This window comes from Anarhichas minor, unplaced genomic scaffold (genome assembly GCF_050575085.1).
Source record: "Anarhichas minor isolate MPS153535 unplaced genomic scaffold, ASM5057508v1 ptg000030l, whole genome shotgun sequence".
Classification (NCBI taxonomy): domain Eukaryota; kingdom Metazoa; phylum Chordata; class Actinopteri; order Perciformes; family Anarhichadidae; genus Anarhichas; species Anarhichas minor.
In genome coordinates this window covers 9,208,015-9,221,154 of record NW_027466476.1, presented here as the reverse complement: position 1 = coordinate 9,221,154, position 13,140 = coordinate 9,208,015, and the positions used below count along the sequence as shown (strand labels likewise).

The 13,140-nt window shown below is 42.3% G+C and overlaps 1 protein-coding gene across 8 annotated transcripts in view; it reads left to right on the top strand.

Annotated features, from left to right (window-relative positions):
- The window catches only part of taok3a (TAO kinase 3a), a 60,090-nt gene that overhangs the window by 26,549 nt on the left and 20,401 nt on the right, over positions 1-13,140 (top strand). For 4 of the 8 annotated variants that reach the window (XM_076104505.1, XM_076104509.1, XM_076104506.1 and 1 more), the window contains 9 exons: positions 1,002-1,235; positions 4,052-4,123; positions 4,856-4,957; positions 5,292-5,337; positions 6,467-6,563; positions 7,043-7,156; positions 8,284-8,375; positions 8,622-8,715; positions 10,946-11,027. In XM_076104505.1, the coding sequence (XP_075960620.1) occupies positions 1,104-1,235; positions 4,052-4,123; positions 4,856-4,957; positions 5,292-5,337; positions 6,467-6,563; positions 7,043-7,156; positions 8,284-8,375; positions 8,622-8,715; positions 10,946-11,027 (831 nt within the window). In that variant the 5' untranslated portion in view covers positions 1,002-1,103. Of the gene's footprint in view, positions 1-1,001; positions 1,236-4,051; positions 4,124-4,855; positions 5,019-5,291; positions 5,338-6,466; positions 6,564-7,042; positions 7,157-8,283; positions 8,376-8,621; positions 8,716-10,945; positions 11,028-13,140 lie in introns of those variants that run through there. The other 4 variants (XM_076104507.1, XM_076104510.1, XM_076104511.1 and 1 more) reach the window with 2 other exon arrangements.

Sequence of the window (13,140 nt, the reverse complement as noted above, 5' to 3'; positions counted from 1 at the left end):
ATCTGGTGCCATAGAACAGAGGGCCCAGGACTTTGCCTTTAAGACTGATATGTTTGGAGTGGGTGTGATGCCTTGGATCCCTTTAAGAGCAGGGGATTAGGATGATGCTGATGCTTAGTGTCTTGGCCTGTGCGCCTGTGTGTCTTGCTGCCTCTGCCTGTACGTCAGCTCCCTCTGTGTGGGGCTGGCCTTTGGAGCCAGATTTTGCTTGCTGCATCTGGCCGGTGTGCACAGAGATTTCATGGTGGAGAGAGAGAGAGAGAAAGAGAAAGATGGCGTGTGACTGTGTGCACGTATGTGTGATGCATGTGCAGCGAAGCTAACTGGAGCAGGGTGTCCAGGATGCGTACACGCTTCACAGCCTGGCTGCAGCCTTGTGATACAAAACATTTAGTGTGTGTGTGTGTCTGCACACACGCAGGCAACTGTTACACTTTGTGCATGTGTGAAAATGATGCATCAGTGACTCAGCTTCAGCTGTAAAGGGTGTTGTGTGCATGTTTGTGCATGTTTGTGCGCGTGTGTGCGCACGCTCATGTTTACGGGAGCAAGTGTGATTGTGACTTGGATGAGCAGCAGGACCAGACAGCTAGCCGGCATCATATGACTGTTTTTTTTTCCAGTCTTGTGTCCTCGCAAGTGCACAATAGAAAGGCATGCGCACACACACACACAGACACACACAGACGGACATGAATGTGGATATTCTTCAAAGGGGCTGTGAAGTAATATTAGATCAAACAGTGTCTGGATGTTTCCATGTATCAGTGACCAGCGTAGTGTTTGTGTCAGTGTAATGCTTTAGCAATTCATACAATACTGATTATATTAATAGTAAATCATTCTACACGCTGTTTGAATAGTTTCAATATTTGCTTATTTGGTTCAGGTCCAAATTCTCTTGCACACAGGAAGTGATGTCTTTAGGTTTTTGCTTTTCGTGTTAAATTGAAGAGAATCTTTATAACCTGAAGGCAACAAATGTCCGTTTTGTCTCCCAGGTCTAGCTGGCCAATGCCGGGCCCGTCGTGGACATCTGGTGGCGGCAGCAGTAGTGTGTATGTGAGCGTCGTCCCCGGCGCCTAGCTCATGTCCAGCCCATAATGCCGTCGTCCACACGGAAAGGAGTGCCGAAGGACCCCGAGCTGGCCGACCTCTTCTTCAAAGATGACCCCGAGGATGTCTTCTGTGACCTGCACGAGATCGGACATGGCAGCTTCGGGGCCGTCTACTTCGTAAGTGCCACTTCACCATTTCCTGTACTTTTTCACAAGCCGCGAAGGTTTATTGAGAGAGTTTTGAACACGGAATGGAGGACCTCATCTAAGCTGGAATTGAACCGCTCTGTGAATGTCCTATATTGAACAAATCTCAATAGAGGACATTGTGTATAGAAGGAAAAGCTGCAGTCATGGCCACATTGTCAAGACGTTTCACATGAAGATCTTGGAATAACAAAAGTTTCTGTCGGGCATTGACTTCTGTATCGACCGTCTCTCACACAATCATATTCAGCACTATTTGACGGCATTGCAAGTCTGTTCATACAAAGTTTATCGATTGAATATGACTGGACCTTGAAACATTTGGTGGAGAAATTTATCATCAATTAAGCTTGAGTTTCATAGTTCATTGTAGAAAGAAAGACGGCGCGTGAATGTCGGGCTGAACCATTTAATATACTTACTACTACCATTAAGCAAGGCACTCTTAGCCCTTTACTACGTGGTGATTATTAATACACGAGTATCGCTGTGATTTATTTATGAGCAAGGTCCCGCCTTATCGATTCATTGATTTGTACACGTGTTATAAGTGTAGCCCGCTACATTACGGCTCAGTGAATGCAGTTAAGTAGAGACAGATTCCCTCTTCGCACTTTCTCTGTCGCCTTTCTTATTAATCTCATCATCACTAATTACTCCTCAAGCCTTTGATTCTAAAGCTGTGTAGAAAGGGGGTTGAACATGTATCGTGTCTCTTTGCAGTCTCGTCATTTCCTCTCCTCTCCTCTCCTCTCTCCTCCAGATGCAGGGCTGGGGGCGATAAGCCTCCTCCCTCCTTCCTAAGACAGATGTTTTCTTGGTATAGAAAAACAGAGGCCGTCCATAGTGGGGCAGGATATTCTTGGCTGGCAGGGTTTTACCATCCCCTGCCATGTCATTTACACACACACACACACACACACAGCCTCAGTACATCACAAGTAACCCGGTTCCCATGTCCGTCTGGCTAACAGGCTCCAGAGTGCTTCTAAATCCTGCCCTGATGTGCTCACTGACACACTTATGCTGTCCGCATTACAACTGGTATTAGCTTTAGCTCTTAGCCCGAGCAGCTTTAGTGAAAATAAAACACATTTCCTTCAAAGTTTACATACTGAAAGGACTGATCTGCTCACAAATATTCGAGCATACATGTAGGAAATAACACCTTGTGATGACATCGGTTATCATGCTGGTATAACAAAACGACAACGATATGCTGAGCTTTTACAGTACTTTGATCTGGTTGTATTATCTAACATTTAGGAAGTAAATATTTGCAACGCTAGAACTATAAAAGATGACAGCGGCTCGTTAAATGCATGTTAGAAGGGAACGGTACAGTGGCACAGTGTGCCCTTTTTGTAAACACGTGCATTTTATTTATTATTGAATATGCATGCACAGCGAATGAAATGTATAGAGTTGTATGTGCACCCACAGTGTATGCATGTACGATGTTACGAAGGAGGAACTCTATTATAGAAGAGTACAAGGGGAAATTCCCCATGCTGGGTATGCAGACACACACACACACACACAGCACTACTGTATAGTGCATGTTGAACGAATTAGCCTCTTGTAATTATTGATGCATCCCCTTTCTTCTGCAATGACAATTAGCCTGAATGCATTTCAATATTTAAGCGTTACATGATTTCCCCCCCCTCTTCTATAGCCATCTATACATCACACCGGAGGGAATGACTATTATGCATGAACTGACAGGCAATCATAAGGTTCAGATGAATCTGGAAAAAAAAAAGAAGAACCAAATGGGTATACTCCGTTGCCTGCTGTTACTGTAATTCCATGTGAATCTCAACATGAAATTCCCATTCATTTGAAAGTGGGATGAAGCGGAGATAAGAGCTTAGGCTGAGCTGCAGCGCTGCCGCTCCTAAGGCCAAATGCCTTTGAGGTTAACTCCACGGGTTTAGCGTGGGCATGTGGATGTGCTCAGGCGACTCTAGCAGCAACAGTAGCTGCAGAACAACCACATATCACTTACCTGCAGGCTTCCCCTAATCACGTTGTTGAGTGCTTTGATCAGGCGGAAATGTGTTTAAATTCAAATGAGAGAATCTGTTTCTGCTGCATCGCTCAGGCATTATGATGCTTTGCATGCACCGGCTCACATCTGGATCACCCTTAAGGCATACATGAGTTAGTAACACTTTGCTTTAAACCCCCTATTTAGCATTCATAAGTATCATTTAAAAAAATGCTTTATAACTCACTATAACATGGGTGTAAACAGAAATAAGTTTTTATTTATGTATTTCTTAGTAACTTTAACCCCTTCTGTAAGCACCCATAAACAGACAGTAAATGATAATTCTATTACATGTTTATAAATGCTAAATAGGGAGGTTAAAGTAAAGCGATCATTCCTTTTCAATTTGAATAATCTCTTCCCTGCTGCGTCACCCTGTTAGTATTCAGTATAGCACAATACCGCATGTGGCGCTTTTGTAAAAATGTGTGAAACTTAATGTAAAGATTTAACATCTTTCAGGAATGGGCATCGTTCAAGTCATGTCACATACAGCAATTAAATGGCTTTTATAACCAGTGTGTTGTATCAATGTGTGTCAGTTACTCATTTATTCATGCCATATTCTTTTTATAGAGTGTAATTGCCAGGGGACTAAAAAAGAGAGCCCTGTGATGTCTTGAGAGAGGATTACTGCATGCGTATTTGTGAGGGTTGTCTGTCTGTACGTTTTTATACGTCAAATTTACAAAACTACCACAATCCTGACCTCCCTGTTTTTCTTCTCCAGGCACATAACTCCTACTCCAACGAGGTGGTGGCCATCAAAAAGATGTCCTATAATGGCAAGCAGACTACCGAAGTAAGGAAGTCTACCTCACTCACACATTTGGTCAGCCCACAGTCGGATGGCATTTATTTCTCACTGTCTCTAATCCAGTAACAGTGAGAACAAGTGCTAAAAGTCCCTCTCTAATCATATTCACCCAAAGCTTGACTCTAGCTCGTGAGACTGTGAGATGTCTTGTTTTTGATGGTTAGTGACCCTAAAGGAACAAAAAGAATGTGGCAATAGTTAGAAATAATTACTCGCCACCAGATGCAAAGTTTGGGAGAAACATGGGCCTCCCTCAAGCACTTACGCACCAGCATGTTTGAGAAGGCGTCCTATGTGATCACAGCTTACTCTCCATTTAAACTCGAGGCCGCTTCTCTGTGGTTTGGTAAACTTTCTTCTTATAATCCGTTGAGTGATGGTTTTATGTGAGGGCTTCTGCATGACTTTGTCAGAATGTTCCTAACTATAGCCGAGGCTTTCGTCTCCTCCTCCCCTGAGAGCTAGCTTTCAATTTAAGCATTTTATTACCGTGTTTCTCGTTTATCTTTGTGCAGGGCTACTGAACAACCCCCTCCTGTCTGTCTATACACAATGGTAACAGATGTATGAAGTTCATAATACCTGTTGAAGTGGTTACTACAGTGAAGCCAGCTGCACCGGTGCAATCAAAAGTCCCAGCAGTTCCCACTTAAGTGTACTTGTGATTGTACCTGCAGTGCGTAAACCATCTGTGTGTCTGATTTTTGTTTTCGGCAGAAGTGGCAGGACATCATTAAGGAGGTCAAGTTTTTGGGACAGCTGCGACACCCGAACACAATTGAGTACAAAGGCTGCTACTTGAAAGACAACACTGCCTGGGTTAGTGGATCCGTGTCCACATCTCCCTTTGTTCCACTCTTTGTTTCAGTCTTGCAACATGGTTTGTTTATCTTTTTCTTCCCGTCCTCTTTGTCTGAATTCTTGCCTCTTTGTCTTTTATTTATTTTTATATCCTACTAGTAGCTGTGTTTTCCTACTGCCTACTACTGTCCTAATCAGTACCACCTCCATTGCAGACATCACAATGTGATCCCTTTGCTTTAGAGAACAATTTTAGAAGTATTCACAGACGTGACCTGAAGCTTTTATTAAGGATATTTGACACACGCATGTGAATGGAAAGTTATTCAGCTGTGACTGTATTCTGTTTCAGCTGGTGATGGAGTACTGCCTGGGCTCCGCATCAGATTTACTAGAGGGTAAGTGTATTTATTAATGTTTAAACAATTATATATATATATATATATATATATATATATATATATATTACAATTCTAAAACTTTTTCTGTATATGTTTATTATCTTGACCTTTTTCTGTAACTGTATTAGGAAAGTTGGCCTACAAATAGTATAAAATAGTTATAATGATTTATGAAAATACCTACATATTCTTGAACTCACTCAACCTATTCAATACAGGCTAAAAACCCCGTTTGGGTTATTGTTTGGATTAAACAAATGACATATAACATGTTCTTTAGTTAGCTTTAGCTTCAGTTGACCACAGTAGACTTGCCTAGACCCTAGACTTAGACTTACTCTGTATTCTCTCTGTATGTATTAATATACCTGATTTTCCCTCTCAGTAGCTGAACATAAACATCAGTCCAGATGACTGTATGACCTTAGTTCATGAGGTTTTGCTATAAGATTGCTGCATTTACCGCTTAAACCCTTAAAACCTCATGTTCCGTTTCCTGCGGTTGTTTGACATGATTTAGACGTGTGTAAAAAATAAGAGATGACACAAAGCAAAGTCCTCCATACATGTCCTCACACAACACTTTGATTCACAGGATTCATACAGATGGAAGAACATATCGATGTTACTTTGATTTAGTGTCTATCTTAACTACTTGTTTTTAACAAACCAAAAAAACATTTCCCTTTTTTTTTTAACCTCCTTAACGGTCCATCCTCTAAGCGTCCCTAAGCTGAACCTAATGTGTTATTTTAAGCACCTATGTGTACCCGTCACTGACGTAGTCACGACAGTTGGCTCTAGCCTGGTTTGGGGACTTTTTGAGTTCTGCTGTGACCTTTTGCTTTGGCACGCAGTCTCCCTGTCACTGCAACAGTCCACAGGGAGCCCGCTTAGGAGCGGTATGGTAGAAGCCAAGAGAATACTTTCTCACTGCTGTATCAGCGGGACAGATGGGTATATTTTTTTATTTCTAAAACTATGATGTTTTGGGTTTGCACTTCATAACTTTATGCAAATGTATCATTATGACGGTATTTGTGGAGAACTTTTACAGTTCATTATTACATAATTCAAGTCTTTAGAGGGCTCCTACTCATCTCCTCTGTACCAATTTCTCCCTAAGTTCACAAGAAACCACTGCAAGAGATGGAAATTGCTGCCATTACCCATGGTGCCTTGCTAGGACTGGCTTACCTACATTCCCATAACATGATTCACAGGTAAGTGAGTTTGTTTCCTGGCCCCAAACATTTCCCATCAGGAACATGAAGCGACTTGAGCAAAAACATGATTAGACATGCGATAAGATGAGACGAGAGACGCTCATGTTCTCCCTTTATTGCAGCGTTTACTCATTAAGCTGTAAAACCTCATCTCTGTACATACGGTCCATCCTTCGCTGTGAGGAGGTAACAAACCCTCCTGTCTCACCGGTGTCCACAGTATCATTCTTTTATGGCGGTCAAAATATGATTAGCATCCAACGATGGCGCTGCATGAATCATTTTTGATTGTGCTCATTTCAGAATCTTTAAAAAGACATAAAGCTCATTGAAATAAACATATCACATCTATAAATACACTGCACCAGTGACCACTTTGTCAAGTCCGATGGTAGAGCATAATGCATTTATAGATCCTTTGGCTGCCATGATTATATACGCTCACAGTCTTCATCCCCCCCCCTCTCCTCATCCAGAGATGTGAAAGCTGGTAACATCCTGCTGACGGAGCTGGGTCAGGTCAAACTGGCTGACTTCGGCTCTGCCTCCATTGCCTCACCTGCCAACTCCTTTGTGGGAACACCTTACTGGTGAGTATAAACGCGACAAGACACACACACACACACATGGTGGGGGCACAACACAGAAGACCTCACACCACGCCACTACATGTGCCGAGAAGACTAGCTTGAACTTAAATAATTGGTGTATTTCTTCAGTATCTGCTTTCTTTTTCATAGAAATTGCATAACTGTTTTGCACAAGTTTGCCGCTTTAATTGCTTTATCGTCTGCCTTTGTAACGTGTTCTTCATGTTGTTTGCCTTCAGTCTGTCAGTTATTTTTTTAAATTTTTAAACCTGAAGCCTGATTTGTTTATGCGTTGACGACAGTCGTTGCCGGGGGGACTATATTTTTCAGGTTGTGCAATCCTATTGTGCAACCTCAGAAAAACTTCTTCAACTTTGTCTCTAAAGTCCACTTGAACTCAAGAATGAACTGATTTGATTTTGGTAGTCAAAGGTCGAGATCACTGTGACCTCATAAAACGTTTTTGGCCATAAGTTAAGAATACATATGCTAATTATGACAATTCCACACAAATGTCTAACGGGATAAAATGATGAAGTGATGACATTTTGGACAAACATTGACGTAAACTGCCACTTAAATGGTAGATCGGATGATCAGCTGACGAGAAACTCTCAGGACAGACCGGCAGAGACTCGCACCAGTCTGAAAAGGACTTTCCTGAGACTCGCACCTCTCTATTCTATATTGTTAACAGAAGCTACTGTGATGCCCTCTGTTGTTTGCCTCTCATATAGAAATCCTCAGCTCTACCTTACGCACCATAGTACTCACTCACACACTTCATGCAGCTTTGTTGGTGAATGAAAGTCATTACATTAACAGCTGGACCAGTGATGGACTCTCACGATGCCAAAAGCCAGCAGCACACAAGTTCGTCTCACTTGTTCTGTTAAATTCACACGCACACACACACACACACAGACACACACACACGTACACAAATTGTCCCACTCCACGTTTACAGAAACACACTCATATTTTCCTAAAACTGAGCTGCTATCACAGCACACCAGAGTCTTTAAAAGCTCTGAGAGGCTTAGCAGATTATAACATTTTCATGGATTCCCCCCCCCCCCCCCCCATACTTCAACTATGCGTGCCTGTGTGCATTTGCATGTCCTCAGGATGGCCCCAGAAGTGATCCTAGCCATGGACGAGGGTCAGTACGAGGGGAAAGTGGACATCTGGTCCCTGGGGATCACCTGTATTGAACTGGGTGAGCATACTTCTACCTACGGGTCAAAGGATGCATTTATAGGCCCATGAAGAACACATTTAAGCTGACTTTAAATGATTTGTGAAACAGGACGACAGAAAAACATCTAATTTCTTCCTGCATGCTTTAGAGACCTTGAATCTGCCTCATTAAAGGAGAAGCTGATTGGTGATTGTGTAAACTTGGCTCTGAATCATCACTCTTCTCCATCTTTCTCTGACTTCTCGCCATCTCTTCCTATTTTAGCGGAGCGCAAACCACCCTTGTTCAACATGAATGCCATGAGTGCCTTATATCACATCGCACAGAACGACTCTCCCACGCTACAGTCCGATGAGTGGTGAGTTGAAAACCAACCTCCCAAATATTACCATTCAGTGATTTGTTGTTGTTTTTTTTAAATCCTTTTAATTATGAAAAGCTTAGTCTTTGCAGAATGCTGTCCAATATGTGATCAGTCAAACTGACACACAACGAAATGTTTTTAAAAGATGGCGATTGAGCTAAAAAATCCTCCACAAACCAAGAAAATCCAGTAGAACTGGTGATACGATACTTCCACTCAACTGTGAACATTAAAGCCCGATCCGGGCTCAGTCAGGGTAAGACATCCCTGTGTTAATCTGCCCGACCTATGATCCCTGCAACAGGCCTTGTGCGAGGTCACGCTCTAAAGTCTCTCATGTAATTACCTTGGAAACCTCTACTAAAGTAATACTGTGTAAATACCACAGCATTCCTGCTGGGCTGTAAGGCATAGTGTCATGTATATCAACATAAAACAAAAGCAGTGCGATTATTCTAATGTTGTTCTAGTAGTTAAAACATCTTCTTGTGTTTGCCACACTAACTAGAGTGTTTCTTTGTTCTACATGTATTATGGGAAAAGAGCCAATATTTTTTATTGCTGTTCTCAGCATCACAGCTTACGATTGTGGACGCTAATAGATTCTCTAGAGACTGTCCTTCCAGACATTAAAAAAAACCTAAACAATTTATTTTAGGCCAGCAGGTTTTAAAAAGCTCTCAGCCACATGGTTGACAAGCACCTTTTTAAATGAATAAACCTGATCTTTAATAATAATAACATCATGACGTTGTGGCTTGGAGGACTCAAATTTAGGAAGATGAATTATTTTATAAACAAGTTTGTTATGTCAGCTGGAGCATTAATGTTAACACTTACTGTATGCTCTAAACTAGCCACCATACCCATCTAATTCATGTTATGTTATATATACTCAACGAAGCAGCAAATATTCCATCCTCCTCCACATTCTTATTTTGCTTGCACAAACCTGGAGATAAATGGAAGGAATGGAGGGATTTAGTATGAGATTAGGTTAATGTATTTCACAGCGGGAAAAAAGAGGATAGATATGTAAATGTATACATATAAGTAGCTGATCTAAAAGGTTACTAGCAGGAAGTCAGCAAGGTAGCAAATATTCCACCGATCGCCTGAGTTGCTGAAGCCACCACTCACACTTTGCATGTGAGGTGCGACTGTCATGGGGGGGGAAACAACACTCATCAAATATTAACCCTTTGTTTGATGTTCGCCCTGTAATTTACCTTTTAGTGATCTTCCTCTATGCTTTCACCACCGTGGTATGAGAGTGAAGCGTTGCGTTTGGTCCTAAGCATGCAGAGTCGTGTTGGTGTTTGCTTGTGTGTGTTGCGAGGCGAGAGACTGTAAGTGGTTCTCTACCTGCCTCAGAGCAGCCTGAAGACATTCCTGAACACTGCAACCCCAACTGTGCTCATTGTTACACCTCAAAAGAGAGCATATGTCATGGGCTCAGTCATCAGAAACACGAGGCAGGTGGAGTCCTATTAGTTGGAATCTGCTGCCTGAAGTTGTGAAATTAGCGTTGTGTTTTTTTCCAGCATCGCACTGAGGCGAGCGTGTGTGTGGGGCGGCGCAGGGTTGTGGTATTTTTGGAGGAGCTCCAGCGGCCCCGAGGCGTTAGCAACATCCAGCCAGATGAGACTAGTAGAGACATCGGCTCTGTAGTGTAACTTCAGTACACGAGGCCACACTGTACACACACATTGGGCATGACATAAAGGTGCACTCATGGACCTCGGCGATCCACAGAGGACGTTAGATGTTGAGGAGGTGGTTGGTGGATGGGTGCATTTACTGACCCTGCAATGACTCCAAAATCTTAAATAGAACCCCCATTTGACTTTAATGTTAGCAATCCAAACACAGTGCAATCCAAACACACAGTGATACATACACTGTGTTTTCATGAGGATATTTTTAGATCAGTGTCACAGCTCCAGTGGCTCCTATGTTTTTATTGCTCCACATATTTACATAATCCATATATGGTTCATGCATAGGGATGCACTAAGAGATTAAATAGGATTGTTCCGGTTTAATTCATTGATACGATAAACACACAGGACAGAGCATTACTCATCGAGTTAAACATTCGTTGACAGTCAGGTGTGGCTGAAGGCAGCCTATAATTAGATTGTCACTGCTATTTCTGCTTAAGTTATTCTTATTTAAATATGTCTGACTGAGAACTCACTCCCTCACTGTTCTCTTCACCCAGGTCTGACCCCTTCCGGAGCTTTATCGACTACTGCCTACTGAAAATTCCTCAGGACAGACCCTCCTCGGGGGAGCTGCTACGAGTGAGTGGGCTTCCTCTGTAATCCCTACAGCTGTGACCTCACTTCCTGTCTCACTCAGTCCCTGAGCCGTGTGGATGAGTCACTCCCACCCACCCACGACTCCCTAATACGCAAGCATACACAGTGTCTTCTTCAAGATGAGAACAGCTTATTCTCTCTCTCTATCTCTCTCTCTATCTCTCTTTCTATCGCTGTAGCTGTGCTTGTTGTGCCGTGCCTCGTAGCCACGGCCCTTAAGGGCTCCATACAGCTGCATGTATTTCCTGCTTTCACATCATTTTTTTGGCATTTTATGCCTTTTATTGATAGCAAGACATTAAAATGATGACAGGAAGTGAGGGGGCAGAGAGAGAGAGAGATGGGGAAGGACATGCAATAAAAGTCGATGTTGGGGTTTATGTTTGGTGCCTCAACCCCTACGCCACCAGGTGCCCCATTATTTTTCTGATTAGCTGTTTTTTTTTCTTAAACAAGATACTAAATAATCTGCATCACACAATATACATACAAACCTCCTCACCCTAATCCCACAAGTCACCCACACCACATACACAATTGTGCGTGGTTGACAACTTAAGTACGCTCCATCATATGCATTGAACAGATATTTAAAACAAGGAAGTACAAAACAAGTATATGTTTCTGTTCATGCACAGAGTCAAACGAAACACGAAAGGCTTCACTCTTTTGTTTATTATATGACTTACAGAACGTTTTTGCAAAAACATTGTATTACAAGGTCGACTTAGTTGGACCTCTGAAGTACTACGAGTCCTTTTCATAAGATTTTTGTGTTACTGCTATATCCAAGATAAAAATGCTAATGATTCAAATATTAATATCACCCTCCCTCTCCACTGTTATCTTTCAAATAAAAGTCTAAATGTTCCCATAAAATAAAGATGTAAAAATCATAAAGTCAGCCTTTAATAATGGCATTTTTTAGCCATCCTGCCAGGTCTGTGTAATATATGACTATTCTATCGGTATGATATCAGACTAGATGATGTCGTAGCCCAATAACACCCGGCTAAAACACAATGAACTTCCTCAGCGTTTATCCGCATACGTTGGTTGTGTTACACTGTGATTGAGGGGTTGATCTTTCTGTTTGTGTGACCAGCAGGTAATCCTATTGGCCCACTAAGAGTTTAACGCTCTTGGCGATCACGCTCAACAGTGCGGGAGCTTCAGGGGGAGTTTTCACACCTGCCCCACCCGAGGGTGTGAAGTTAGGTAGCGGCTAATTAAGGGGCTCTGGATAGCTTCGACGTTTAGATTGGGATTCACTTTTCCCAACACCCCTGACCTAAATCCGGGCCAAAAAAACATTAAAGAGGGATAAGTACCAAACAGACTTGAGATCAGTGTCGAAGGGGCTGCTTTATGGTGAAGGCTTGGGGGGGTGGGGTGTTGGCCTATGATTAATACCCCACTTTCTCTTCTCAGACACACACAAAATTACTCTTTCTTTCAGTGCACTCACACAGACACAGACACACACCCCCCCAAGCTCTTTAAAGGGGAAATCAGGTCACTAATCTGGGGGCCTTGAGCAATCAGTGTTCTGGCTTCAAGTTAAACAAACTCTCTCCCTGTATTCCTCATTTAGAACAATAGTAATTATGCAAATAATAAAATAACGACCTGCTCCCATAAGTACTCAATACGCTTAAGCAAAATAATATGTACAGTTAAAAAATAGCTCTGGGTTGTTTCGTTTTCGGGTGTTTGTTTTTTTTAATCCCCTAAATTAACCACAAACCACTATCTCCAGTGCAACAGAACAGTTTCCCATAGCACGAGAGGATGTGTTATAATTGATTCATCTGTCCGACCGTCCAAAGATTATTCAACTACAATAATATGAAACAGAGGAGCAGCAAAGCCTCACATTTGAGAAGCTGGAACCAGTGCATGGCATCTTCATTGATACACGACTTAAATGATAAATCCATTATCAAAATCCATTTTCAGTCAATATGCTTTCTTGCTGAGAGTCGGATGAGAAGATTGAAGCTATCTGTGTTGTACAACATGTAGGTGGATCCAGCGGAGCCAGGCTAGCAGTTTCCCCTTGTTTCCAGTCTTTATGCTAAGCTAAGCTAACCAG